This window comes from Neoarius graeffei, chromosome 12, assembly GCF_027579695.1.
Source record: "Neoarius graeffei isolate fNeoGra1 chromosome 12, fNeoGra1.pri, whole genome shotgun sequence".
In the NCBI taxonomy this organism is placed as follows: domain Eukaryota; kingdom Metazoa; phylum Chordata; class Actinopteri; order Siluriformes; family Ariidae; genus Neoarius; species Neoarius graeffei.
In genome coordinates, this window is record NC_083580.1 from 20,003,217 (window position 1) to 20,018,096 (window position 14,880).

General features: G+C 41.8%; 1 protein-coding gene across 2 annotated transcripts in view; it reads right to left on the reverse strand.

Annotated features, from left to right (window-relative positions):
• Window positions 1–4,108: 4,108 nt before the first annotated feature.
• The window catches only part of miga2 (mitoguardin 2), a 54,511-nt gene continuing 43,739 nt past the window's right edge, over window positions 4,109–14,880 (reverse strand). For both annotated transcript variants that reach the window (XM_060935010.1, XM_060935011.1), the window contains 2 exons: window positions 14,788–14,880; window positions 4,109–5,813 (listed from right to left, as the gene is read on the reverse strand). The exon at window positions 14,788–14,880 is cut by the window's right edge and continues 24 nt beyond it. In XM_060935010.1, the coding sequence (XP_060790993.1) occupies window positions 5,622–5,813; window positions 14,788–14,880 (285 nt within the window). In that variant the 3' untranslated portion in view covers window positions 4,109–5,621. The remainder of the gene's footprint in view (window positions 5,814–14,787) is intronic.

Consider the following 14,880-nt stretch of genomic DNA (forward strand, 5'->3'; position numbering starts at 1 on the left):
GTACACAAGAAGGGGAACCTGCCGATGACATCACGTTTCACTACCGCGCGGAAATTAAAAGGGTAGGTGACTTTGGTCGCAAAATTAATATACTTGTCGTTGTCAAAAAATTATGTTTGATATATCATTTTGAAGCTAAAAGATTTCTCGATCTAGTGATACCGTTTATATATGTTGTCGTATTTTATGCCAAAGAATACATCCAATGGTGGAATGCCACTTTAAAAGCAATTTTCTCCTCCCTCTCCACTTTTTTTTTTTTTTAAAAACACATGAAAAAGTGAAACATACTAAAGTTCAACAGCGGCTGTATTTTTTCAGAAGTTGAGCACAACACATCGAAATTTCTGCATGTGAAAGGTTTTCTTCCCAAACCGCCACACTGCTATCAACACAGGAACAGAATGAGCAGAAATATAGGAAGGAAGTCCTTTCGAACAGAGGCACAAATGATACAATTAATCCAATGTAATTCCTCACGCTTTGAACGTTACTAACTGCGCACAGTTAAATGAGCTCGAAAGTTCTTCGTTTACTTGTAAAACGCTGGCCAGTTATCTTTGTTGGCGCTTCTTTGCATTAGGTCTTCAGGATTCAACTTACATGACCGCACACTTCCAAGAAAGTACACACACACACAGCTTCAGAAGCAACCTATTCGACTAATCAGTATTTCGAGAAAAATAGACTGATTTCAGATTGGGTCCTAAACAATAAAGTGCGAAAACAGCAAATGAAGGCTGGTCCATAGGATTTCAGGATTTGGTTGGAGTTAAATGGAAGCAGGGAAAAACACAATTCATTCTATCCATGTTCACTGGATATGAGCAACCGCATGCTCCGATTGGCGACTCTACCACTAGGCTATCAGCTCATATACCGTGAGTAGAGAAAAACAAAACGCCGGAGTGTTTTGCTGAACCAACCGAGGACGAAATAAAAACTACTCAAAAACAAAAACCTTCAAAAAATATACTCAGCAAAAATAAAAACTTGACACTCATTTTTCAGATAGTGTTGAGAAACTTTTCTTGAAAGAGTTCTTGTTGTGATTATGGTTAAATGCATCGTCAAGGGCATTACGTCACACATTCATTCTACTGGTCGGGCCTACATAGCACGTGCGAGAGCACTGCACGCTAAAATCACGTTTCCACGCGACACAAGTGACGTGACCTATTGATACACGTGCAATTGATCTCACGGTAGCAGAGTAGGGTGTCATCTCAGAAAAACAAGGTTTTATGGTTAATTATTCGTTAATTTGCAATGCCACGACTGTCAAACGTTCAGCGTGAACGTGCCATTGACATGCTGAATACGGGAACATCCGTCACTGACGTTGCGAGGGTTATGGGATGCAGTCGACAGACCATCCATAATCTCCAGACACGTCTCCATCAAACTGGCACCACAGGAACCACTGGAACCCTCCACAGAACTTGCAGGAGCTTGGTGCCATGTTGGTACAAATATGGCGGCGCATTCCCCAAGCTGTGTTCAGACGCATCATCCAATCCATGAGGAGACGTTGTACCGCAGTTGTGAACGCCCATGGAGGACACACCCGATATTGACATGATTTCATTAAGTTGTGACTCTCAGTTTTTGATCATGGACATTGTCGTCGCATTTCCGGTGGAACCGATTCCATGACAAACACGATCTGTATGCTATAGCATCTTTAATGACAAGATAATTGAATACAATCGTTATTTCAAACCTATTTTCCAAAACGTTCAAATTATTGACTTTGAAACGAGTGTAAAGTTTTTATTTTTGTTGAGTTTATTTAAAAAAAAGCAACAAAGTATGAAATAAAAGTATTTGATGGTAAGAACGTACGGTATCTTTTTTTTATTTCTGAAGAATTATTATAGCATTTTTTCACAAATTGCTACGGTCATTTCGCAGATTTGTTTATGTTCCAAGAGGAAATAATTTTGTCGAACGTTTTGTATAAAGTTCTTATTTATCGAATTTGCAAAAAATAAAAATGCTGTTTCTCAAAATCCAGTGAACGTGGATAGAATAAAAAACAGTTATTCCACGCAATTTCGTCATGCGTGGCTTATAGCCGACTCGGCGCTACAGGCCTCGTCAGCTATCAGGTCATGTACGACTCGATTTCGTGGAATAACTTAAATATTATCAGATTCTATACACAATTTCACACACTTGAAAGGAAAACTAAATTGCACGCCTATTATTTTCCACATTAACACTCAAATAGATGTGCATCATTCGTATAAAACATGAATTACAGATTTCAGGATTTAAATTTTTTTTTTTTTTTAAATACCGAGTTTAACAAGCTCATCCTGAAAGCCTACAAAGCTTTTTTTCATTATTATGGTTTAGGAATTAAGAGTTCATGATGAGAACTCGTACACAAATAGGTTTATTAAAGGACCGTTTATATTGCATATTGAGGATTACTCTAGCGACTGGAAGGTTGAATGATAATAAAACACATCTGTGGTGTTCCAGTGCTGTTTTTTTTTTAAAACACACTGCTGTGAACGTTCCACCTCCGTTTTCTCTGAAACAACCTCCATCCATCCATCCAATTGTATTTTCAGCTCAACTGTAATTTGTTCAATAAATGATGGAATCACCACAACTGCAGACTTCAGTCTCACACAGCTGACTCCTCTGTCTGGACGACAGCTCACATAGTGTCATTATTTTATTTCGCTATCAAGTTTGCAACTCTTTATAAAAGGCAAGAACTTGAGAAAAACAGTCAGGGAAACTGCTATAGCAAGGAAAATGTCCCAGTACACACTCCTCCATTTGTGCCACATCATGCATACATGTCATGAAATGTAAAAAAAAATAAAATAATAATAATAATAATAATAATTTCAGCAGTACACTGGGAAGATATAAAGAGCAGGATTGAGGAAACACTATCGTAACGCAATGTGAACTAAAGCATAACTTCATATTTATTATTCTATCTACGTTCACTGGATATGATCAATCGCACGCTCTGATTGGCTACTCTACTACCAGCTCATATACCGCGAATACAGATAAACAAAATGGCGACGCGTGTTGCTGAACCAACCGAGGACGAAATCAAAACTCTACTCGAAAACCAAATCCCAAAAAAATACAAAAAAAATTAAAAAAATAAAAATATGGAATGAAATTATTTGAAGGTAAGAATGTATCTTTTTGAAAATTTTTCAAGAATTATCATCATTATTGCATTTTTCACAAATTGCTACAGTCACTTCGCCGGTTTGTTTACATTCTCAGCGGAAATTATTTTGTCGGACGTTTTGTATAAAGCTTTTATTTATCGAATTTGCAAAAAACAAACAAAAAAAAATGCTCCGTTTCTCAAAATCCAGTGAATGCGGCTAGAATAAAACAGTTATTCCACTCAAATCTTGTCGTACATGGCTTAAAGGAACAGTCCACCGTATTTCCATAATGAAATATGCTCTTATCTGAATTGAGACGAGCTGCTCCGTACCTCTCCGAGCTTTGCGCGACCTCCCAGTCAGTCAGACGCGCTGTTACTCCTGTTAGCAATGTAGCTAGGCTCAGCATGGCCAATGGTATTTTTTGGGGCTGTAGTTAGATGCGACCAAACTCTTCCGCGTTTTTCCTGTTTACGTAGGTTTATATGACCAGTGATATGAAACAAGTTCAGTTACACAAATTGAAACGTGGCGATTTTCTATGCTATGGAAAGTCCGCACTATAATGACAGGCGTACTAACACCTTCTGCGCGCTTCAGCAGCGCATTGATATCTGAGCTCCGTATCAGTGCGCTGCCGAAGCGCGCAGAAGGTGTTAGTACGCCTGTCATTATAGTGCGGACTTTCCATAGCATAGAAAATCGCTACGTTTCAATTTGTGTAACTGAACTTGTTTCATGTCACTGGTCATATAAACCTACGTAAACAGGAAAAACGCGGAAGAGTTTGGTCGCATCTAACTACAGCCCCAAAAAATACCATTGGCCATGCTGAGCCTAGCTACATTGCTAACAGGAGTGACAGCGCGTCTGACTGCGTCTGACTGACTGGGAGGTCGCGCAAAGCTCGGACAGGTACGGAGCAGCTCGTCTCAATTCAGATAAGAGCATATTTCATTATGGAAGTACGGTGGACTGTTCCTTTAACCTCCTAAGACCCAAGCTGTTTTTTTTACATGCATTTTTTATTTCTTTTTGCTATTTGGGCTTATTAGAACATGATTAGAATAAAAACTAAGCATCATCTTTGATAAGATGTACTTTTTGAGAAAAGGTATGTCCACATATGTGGATTCTTGTTCTGAATTTCTAAAAAGTGCTGTCCACGTATGTGACCGCTAGGCCCTAGGAGGTTAAAGCCAACTCGACGTGCCTCATCGGCTATCAGCTCAGGTACGACTCGATTTTGTGGAATAACTTAATCATTCAGTCAGACGTTTGTGATCCGCAGTTCATTCGCAGCAGAAAGCCTTACCTTATGAATAAACCATAAATTCAACATTCAGTGAAACCCAATGATAGCCAAGACGTGAACAGACCTTTATAAGTGTCGCTTGCATTCTTCAGTGCCCTATATACCCGTTTAGTCGTCCTGTATTAGAATTATAACCTGCTCAAACGTTACAATAACCAGCTGCTGAAGATCTTGGTCTGGCTGATACACAAGCCAACTGTGACTTTTGGGAATACATACTGTATACACACACACACACACTCCTCTGCTTTCATATCTCCAGTGACGCATATAACTAGTATTTACATCCCCAAAAATTAAACAATCTGCGACATAATTACATACAAGTGCGTGTCGAGGACAGGGATGGAACCTCGCCGAGCAGCCAACACAACCTCGACTACTTAGTGCTATTTTGATCTGTGGGCTTCTTGTTCATGCAGCTTCTTCAGTGGTTGTGGGATTCAGTTTGGCTTGGAAAGAGCTACTTGGATATGTGACGGATGAACGAAGCCGAGATCCGACTCAACACCTGAGGCTTGTATTCAGTTAAAAGATCTTGCATTCTTTTTGTCTCATGAGAAAACAAAATTCCTCATTTCCCGTCCTGTCAGCGAAAAGTGACCCAAGGTGGCGTTTCCACGGACCTCGGCGTATGGAATATTTCGGTCCAGCTGGCAGGGACACCAAAGAGCATCTTGCAAAGAATTGAAGACTTTCTTTTCATTACCGGTACGTACTGTAGCTCTGTGCATCGCTTCATTTATTCTAGGTTTTTTCAGTCAGGCTGCTCCAGAAACTCATCTTCGGTCGTGCTGGGTAGCAAGCTGCGGATCCATCTGATCATCATCATCAAGACTTAAACCATTTTATCTAGATCATTTAATTAGCAGCAACAGATGCAGGACTTATCACCAAGTGCTATTTGAGGATCTGTAGGTTTAAGAGATTCAGCCATAGAATTCAGACCGTGGTTCGATTTCTTCAGAAAAACTGTGTCGATTCTTTCAAGCACCAGTGTTCCATTACACTCGGTCCTGCTGAGGAGATTCATTGATTGTTTACATTTCAGTCTGTTAAAGATAATGAATATAGATGTGCCTTTGGATCTGGAATTAAAGTCGTTCAATAGATTTCCTTTTTTCGTCCAGAAACGTCCACGTCTTTTATCGTCAGTCCTCTTCGTCCGTGCTAGCCGGCAGTGTCCCGTTCGCTTCAGGCAGGCTGTCGATGCCCAGGTAGCCCAGCAGGATGTCAGCGCGCCTGTGAGACAAACTCAAAATGTCTTGGGCCAGCGACTGAGCAGATGTGAAGCGCACTTTGTCGTGGTCGAACATGTCTTTCAGGTACTGCACAATTTGTTGCTGTTAAAAACACAGAAGAAGAAAAAGCATTATTTAGCTTTCAGACGATAAATACGTCTTGTATTCAAGACATAGACTGCAAAAATAATGGACAAAGCCTCTGTAACATCACTCGTAGGATTTCTGAAGAGTGAGTTTGAAGCTCAAGTAAGGAGACTACAGCACTGAGCTCTATTTGGCCCCTTCGGACACAAGGAAAAATGCTATGGAACTTCATGCGTACAATTGTACACGTTATGTCCGAAGGGGATAAAATCTAGAGAGCTCATAGGCTTGTCAAAGTGAAGCCAGCTGGCCACCATCTTACCACTCCCACTGCGGAGCAGAGCAGTCATTTGGACTACTGGAAGTGACACAAAACTGGACAAGTTGGTGAGAAAAATTAGGAAAAAAATGCCTACATGTGGAGCAGTGAACTGTACAAATAGTCAGGTCAAAGGTTGTGGATGGACATTTCACCTGAGAGTATTGATAGCTAATGTGTGATCATTTTTACACGTGTGTGCACAGCACCATTTGCGTGGACCCCCTATAGAGATCTTGCATGTGACGTCACAGCCGATCCAGATTGTGACAGACGCCATCTTGTCGGTCAAACGCCATATTTCCGCCTTCTACTTCTGGTTCTACTTCTACGTCTACCTTTTCTTCTGGAAAACCCTGCTATATACAATTCTACTACAACGGCTGCGGCTACAAGCTCTCCCTACCTGTGCACGTTTTTTTATGTTTGTGTGTATTTTTGCATGTTGTTCGTCTATACCAGACTTCAATATCCACTACAACCGTATGGACTTACTGGACATTGGTTTCCAGCAGAAAATGACGGTTTGTAGCGATTTCCATCGCATGCACAACATTCCGGACGAGATAGCGAGACCAGCGGGGTCTCCGTGGATTGTTATCGGATCTGGCAGGCGAAGGAGGCGGCGTCGGGAGCGGAAGCAAAAGCGAGGCTGCAGGCAGAGCCGGCCTGTTGACTAAGCTCAGAAAACAGCCACTCAAATCTCCACTGCCGCCTCTACCTCTCCAATGCCAGATCCATGGTAAACAAGACGGACGATTTGGAATTATAGCTGGAATTACCTTATTCTATTCTATAATCGGCTGGTCAGTGCTATACTCAATATTTAAGTGACTTACCCGTCCAGTGAGGATTGCTATTTTCTTGTTTACAAGATGCCACATCTGAGAGCGGCTGACAAATCCTGAATTTCTGTAAAGATAACTGTCCAGAGATTTATAAGCACGCAGTGCTTCACCACTGAACAGCGAGGGAAAGTTGATGAGGTAATTATACACGTCTGGGTATTCCACCTCTGGCAGTTCAATATCCACTGACACGGTCGTGAAAACTCCGTCCAGTAAGCCATAAGGGTCACTAATCTGTAGGTTGTTTATTTTAGACATATATCTAGTTATCTGTTCATTAGAAAAATGAGCCGTGTAGTCCGTTGGTTGAAATTTATCCATTCTGTACACGAGTGCAGCAGTATTCAGCTGTGTTTTTTACCGACAAGATGGCGGCTGTGTACTTTCCGGTCACGTGACTGCAAGATCTCTATAGGAAGAGGGGAAAAAAAAAAAATCTGTCTCATCGTCTTGTCTGTTTTTGTTGAAATATATATAAGGAAGAAGAAACATATGAAAGAGAAAGGTACACTAAGAGAAAAACTGAAATAATCTCCGTAAAAATAATTATAGTAGTAAAAAAGAGCTGTTAAAAAAAAGGATCAAAGACTGAACTGGAAAAGGAAAAAAAAACTAAACAGTGAAGGGGAGCGCTATAAAGATATGTAAGGAATGTGGGCAAAGTTGAGGAAAAAAAAAAAAGAGGTAGTGAAAGGGGAAAAAAAAGTCAGGAGATACTTTTCTTGGGGCAAATTTGATCAGATACCACGGTTTAACACGCAATGGGAGTGGTAATATGGCAGCCAGATGGCTTCACTCATCTCTACAGTGGGGAATAGGCTATGAGCTCTCCAGATTTTATCCAGAGCTCAGTGGACTACAGGCGTTGCCACCTTGGCAGCGTCTGACTCCACCTAACTTCTGGCTAGTCAATAAATGGAGAAAGGGGCGGGGATAGTGCCTATTAAAAAGTGCATATTCTGGACCAATTTCGGGTTTTTTTTAATATGAAAGTATATCCCTTTACACACTCATCCAGAAGGGTAATTTTGCACAAGGCCATCTGTCTACAGAAAAAAAAAAAAATAACAAAACGCGTCTGGAAAAATCCCAAGGGAGTCTGGAGCCAGATTCGTGACGTCACCTGCGGAAGCGCCAGCAGGCTGCGCGAGCTTTGCACGGTTTCAGTGCACAGCCTGTGTAGACCAAGCGCTCCCATTTCTCGCTCATTGTCTGGTCTTTTGGAAAACGATGAGTACTAATCCCATCAAGATTGGTGTTGCTACACCCTCCTACAATACATCTGTTAACCATTTTAATAATTACGCGATAACGTTGAAGAAATTTGCAGAAAACCACCAGGTTGTTTTCTCATAAACAAACCAGCGCTGACGTAGGATTCAGAGGGAGGCGTCCCACACGTGACGTCACGAAAATCAATGTTTGCCAGGAAATCCAAATGCCAAGTTTTTTCAGAGGCGGACCAATTCACCTCAAATGGCTTGATTTCAACTGAATTTTTCTGGAATTGCGCAAGGTAAAAAAATTGCACAAAATGCAAAAATGTGACAGATATTTGACCAAAGTTTAATATAAAATAGGAGAATTACATTGATCTTGCTCCTGAATTTACCCGTGATATGCACTTTAACCTTGACGCTAACAAGCTAGCTATGCAAGCTACTGGCTAAACTAAAAGAAGCCACTCCATAAGATACAGACTGTAACCTCAATGGCCATCCGTACACCGTGTGTAACCGTCCGATAACATATTTGATCAAGGACTGTCATCTTCTTTTCAATCTTCTTTCTACTTCAGGTGAAGTACTACTCTTCTTTAACTTCCATTCCTATTTTGTTGTGTACATTACATACATAGCCTGTCTTTTTACTTTTTGTTAACTTTCTTATTTTTATACTGTATACACACTTTTTCCTATCCGTTTTTTGATACTTTTATTGCACTCTATTTTTTATTACTGTCTATTCCTGACTCTTTTCTATCTGTGACCTGCTGAAACGTGCATTTCCCCACCGAGGGATGAATAAAGTTAATCTTATCTTAACGGAGCCTAATTTATTGAAGCGGAGACACTGATAATCATCAGCAACTACATCAAAAATACTTAAAGATAAGTACAATCTTGGCGGCACGGTGGTGTAGTGGTTAGCGCTGTCGCCTCACAGCAAGAAGGTCCGGGTTTGAGCCCCGTGGCCGGCGAGGGCCTTTCTGTGCAGAGTTTGCATGTTCTCCCCGTGTCCGCGTGGGTTTCCTCCGGGTGCTCCGGTTTCCCCCACAGTCCAAAGACATGCAGGTTAGGTTAACTGGTGACTCTAAATTGACCGTAGGTGTGAATGTGAGTGTGAATGGGTGTCTATGTGTCAGCCCTGTAATGACCTGGCGACTTGTCCAGGGTGTACCCCGCCTTTCGCCCGTAGTCAGCTGGGATAGGCTCCAGCTTGCCCGCGACCCTGTAGAACAGGATAAAGCGGCTAGAGATAACGAGATGAGAAGTTCTGAGGTAATGCCAGCTAGCGGCTAACAACATTCACCCCTCCATACAGTTGTCATGAAGAGGGGAAACTAGCTATAGGAGACTGAAACTGTTTTTTGTACCAGGCTGTAAACATGTTTGTTTTTGCTCTAAAGTTGGATATTTTAACATGGGGGTCGATGGGAATTGACTCAATTTTGGAACCTGCCTCAAGTGGCCATTCGAGGAACTGCAGATTTTAGCACTTCAGCATTGGCTTCACTTTTCAGGACTGAAGGTTGGCGCTTGATTCGAGAATATTCTTGGTAAAGCTTCTCATCATCTCTAGCCGCTTTATCCTTCTACAGGGTCGCGGGCAAGCTGGAGCCTATCCCAGCTGACTACGGGCGAAAGGCGGGGTACACCCTGGACAAGTCGCCAGGTCATCACAGGGCTGACACATAGACACAGACAACCATTCACACTCACATTCACACCTACGGTCAATTTAGAGTCACCAGTTAACCTAACCTGCATGTCTTTGGACTGTGGGGGAAACCGGAGCACCCGGAGGAAACCCACGCGGACACGGGGAGAACATTAGTCTGGTTAACACCAGACCATATCACAAGTGAAATATGGTCTGGAATCCGCCTACTGAATTTCTCGTAGGGGAGGTGTGGTTTACGATTGTCAACGGCCGTTTATTGGACGTTGCGAATGTCTATCATTTGGCGTATACATAGCCCATGACCAATCATGGCAGTTGTACCCGGTGACGTAGTTAGAGCGACGAAGAAGACAAAGAAGCGAAGAAAGACTGTAACACCAAACGCTGTTCTTTTTTTAAAACAAACTTTCGCTCTAAACTATTCAGAACAGTGTCTAAAGCTTGATCGAAAGTTTGGTTCGTATCGCTCGCCGCCATGTTAAATGTGATCCGTAAACAGTCCCAAATAAACTACAAGCTTCCGTTTGTCGAGTAGTACACGTCACCGTCTTTCCACCCCTCCCCACTCTCTGACTGGCTCCCTAACTCAGGCGAGCCTTTAGACCATAGTTTCCATGCTGTCTTTTCAGATCGGAACGATTGTGCAAAGCAGCATGGGATTTCCCAGGGTAGGAGAACATGCAAACTCCACACAGAAAGGTCCTCGCCGGCCACGGGGCTCGAACCCGGACCTTCTTGCTGTGAGGCGACAGCGCTAACCACTACACCACCGTGCCGCCCGGTAAAGCTTATATTAGCGCTCAAAATACGAGGAACCTAACCTTTAATTGACGTAAATTTATTCGATGAAAAGATAAAACTCTTACCAAAATATTTTTCTTTGCAAAACCATGCATCACTTATTGTTCCCACTAGAAATTCTTATATATAAAACACAATGCACCTGAAGAAACTTTGCATACACAGTCCTGTGCAAAAAAGTCTTAGGCACCCTAAAAAATTTTTTATACAAACTTTGTTATAGATTTCTATTTTATGATTTCTACATTATCAGGTCAGTATAAAAAAATATATAAAATTTCCAAACATTCGTTTTCCAGCACAAAATTAAATGTGTTACAGAAAAAAAATATGTTTGGATCTGAGCAGCATATTCCATAAGAGAGCACTTTACAGATTAAAAAGAAAACATAATGAAGGCTACTGGGTTTTGGTGCAAAATTAAGAAGCAAGTGTGACCGTCAAAGTGTCCAGAAGAACTGTGGCTGCTTCTGCAAGATGCCCAGTAAAACCTACATTATGTTTCCTTATAAAACTGCACTCATTGTACCCGAGACTACTTTTTGTTTTTTAAGCAAAGGGTCGCCTCACACCAAATATTGACCTTGCTTCATTTATTATGGCTTTCTGCTGTTTATAGGTTTTTTTTAAATGTTGAACACTTCATTTCATTATTTTTGAAGCCATTTTTCTTCATCTACAGCATTTCTTTACATGTGCCTAAGCCTTCTGCACAGTACTGTGTATTCTACTTGAAGTTCATCTGAGCGTTTCAAAACTCTTCAGCAGTCATCCATGACTTCCTGTTCCAACTCCGCTTTGTCATTTATCAACACGGAGAAGATTACCGAAGATACAACTGCAATCAGACAAAGGAGTGTTGACTTTTATAAATCAGTCAAACAAGGCATACGACAACATAACGCCACAAACAAAAATGCCTATATCCACTGTGAGGTGAAGTTGAACACAAGAAAGAAAAAATAAACTGTCACTACTGTATGTACAGCAAGGAAGATGGTTAAAAGGGCAAGATTTTCTCCACGGATCATTTTTGGAGACTTGAAGAAGGTGGTGGCATTTTGGAGTCACCAAGTCTTCAAATCTACAATTAGAGAGCACCTCCATGCCAGCAAATTATATGGAAGGGATGCCAAAAGAAAGCCTTTCCGGTCATTCAAGCACAAACATAAATGGCAGAAGTTCTCGAGGCACTAATGGAAGTGGCTTCAATGGTCAGATGAAACAAAAATAGAGCATTTTTTGTAACAAATACTCAGTTTGGTTTTTTTTTGCCAATAAAAGAAAAAAAAAAAGATTATACAGAAAAGAACCAAATCACCACTTGTGTATGGGTATGGCGAGAGATCTGTGGTGATGTGGAACTCTTTCTTCCAAAGACCCTGGAAACCTATTGTTATACAAAGCATCGTGGACTCCAAGACGTCCTGGGGATTTTAAATCTGGCTGTCTTTGCCAAGTGGTTACAACTGGGCCATGGTTGGATCTTCCAGCAGAACATAAGCTCCAACCCCTCCCCAAAAAATGATTCAATTACCACAGAAACAAGCTTTTGTCATGGCCATTCCAGTCCCCCAGCTTAAACCCCACTGAAAAATTGGACGGTGAGCCGAAGAGGAGAGGCCAAAAGAGAGGAGCTCGGTCTCAGGAAGATCTGGAAAGATTCTGCACTGAAGGATGGTCTCAGCTTCCTTGCTTTTGTTCTCCAATCTCATCAAACATTACAGCAGAAAATTCAATTTGTATATACAACCCTGATTCCAAAAAAGTTGGGACAAAGTACTAATTGTAAATAAAAATGGAATGCAATAATTTACAATTCTCAAAAACTGATATTGTATTCACAATAGAACATAGACAACATATCAAATGTCGAAAGTGAGACATTTTGAAATTTCATGCCAAATATTGGCTCATTTGAAATTTCATGACAGCAACACATCTCAAAAAAGTTGGGACAGGGGCAATAAGAGGCTGGAAAAGTTAAAGGTACCAAAAAGGAACAGCTGGAGGACCAAATTGCAACTCATTAGGTCAATTGGCAATAGGTCATTAACATGACTGGGTATAAAAAGAGCATCTTGGAGTGGCAGCGGCTCTCAGAAGTAAAGATGGGAAGAGGATCACCAATCCCCCTAATTCTGCGCCGATAAATAGTGGAGCAATATCAGAAAGGAGTTCGACAGTGTAAAATTGCAAAGAGTTTGAACATATCATCATCATCATCTCCAGTGCATAATATCATCAAAAGATTCAGAGAATCTGGAAGAATCTCTGTGCGTAAGGGTCAAGGCCGGAAAACCATACTGGGTGCCCGTGATCTTCGGGCCCTTAGACGGCACTGCATCACATACAGGCATGCTTCTGTATTGGAAATCACAAAATGGGCTCAGGAATATTTCCAGAGAACATTATCTGTGACCACAATTCACCGTGCCATCCGCCGTTGCCAGCTAAAACTCTATAGTTCAAAGAAGAAGCCGTCTCTAAACATGATCCAGAAGTGCAGACGTCTTCTCTGGGCCAAGGCTCATTTAAAATGGACTGTGGCAAAGTGGAAAACTGTTCTGTGGTCAGACGAATCAAAATGTGAAGTTCTTTATGGAAATCAGGGACGCCGTGTCATTCGGACTAAAGAGGAGAAGGACGACCCAAGTTGTTATCAGCGCTCAGTTCAGAAGCCTGCATCTCTGATGGTATGGGGTTGCATTAGTGTGTGTGGCATGGGCAGCTTACACATCTGGAAAGACACCATCAATGCTGAAAGGTATATCCAGGTTCTAGAGCAACATATGCTCCCATCCAGACGACGTCTCTTTCAGGGAAGACCTTGCATTTTCCAACATGACAATGCCAAACCACATACTGCATCAATTACAGCATCATGGCTGCGTAGAAGAAGGGTCCGGGTACTGAACTGGCCAGCCTGCAGTCCAGATCTTTCACCCATAGAAAACATTTGGCGCATCATAAAACGGAAGATACGACAAAAAAGACCTAAGACAGTTGAGCAACTAGAATCCTACATTAGACAAGAATGGGTTAACATTCCTATCCCTAAACTTGAGCAACTTGTCTCCTCAGTCCCCAGACGTTTACAGACTGTTGTAAAGAGAAAAGGGGATGTCTCACAGTGGGAAACATGGCCTTGTCCCAACTTTTTTGAGATGTGTTGTTGTCATGAAATTTAAAATCACCTAATTTTTCTCTTTAAATGATACATTTTCTCAGTTTAAACATTTGATATGTCATCTCTGTTCTATTCTGAATAAAATAGTGGAAGTTTCAAAATTCCAATCATTGCATTCCGTTTTTATTTACAATTTGTACTTTGTCCCAACTTTTTTGGAATCGGGGTTGTATTCTGAGTTTGGCAGCACGGTGGTGTAGTGGTTAGCACTGTTGCCTCACAGCAAGAAGGTTCCGGGTTCGAGCCCAAAGGCTGACAGGGTCTTCCTGTGTGGAGTTTGCATGTTCTCCATGTGTCTGCATGGGTTTGCTCCGATTTCCTTGACAGTTCAAAGACATGCAGTTAGGTTAACATGGGGCAGCCATGGCCTGACATTGGGTTTTAGTGCCCTTGAACAAGGCACCTAACCCCCAACTGCTCCCTGGGTGATGTAGTATAGCTGCCCACTGCTCTGGGTATGTGTGTGCATGTTCACTGCTTCAGATGGGTTAAATTTCACTGTGTGCTTAAGTTTGTGCTTGAGCGTACACGTGACAAAGGCTTCTTGGCTTCTTCTTTATTTTCTTTGAAGCTAGCACAAGCTTCCTCCAAAACACATGAAGCTAGCCAGCTGCTCAGGTCGCGTCACAGGGTGGTGTAGCACACATGGAGGAAAGGGTTTTCTGCCCTCTTCCACATACATGCTCTCACGGACATCCACGATTAACTAACGTCACTCGAATGTCGGCGAGACACTCCCACGCAGAGAGCAATACTGCTCCCTTGATTAGCGGCCTTGGATGGCTCTAACATTGTCTGGAATCAATATCATGATAAAGTAAAGAGCTTTTCTGTTGCTTCACATGGGAATGCTTTAAAATGTCACATTAACACACACACACACACACACACACACACACACACAAGGACTCAATGTGCAAATCTTACCTTGAAAATAGTACACACTTCAGTCAGGTGCTGTCTGGGACCCAGGAAGCCAAAGGCCAGAACCGGACTCACGTGTTCCGAGATGGCGTAGAA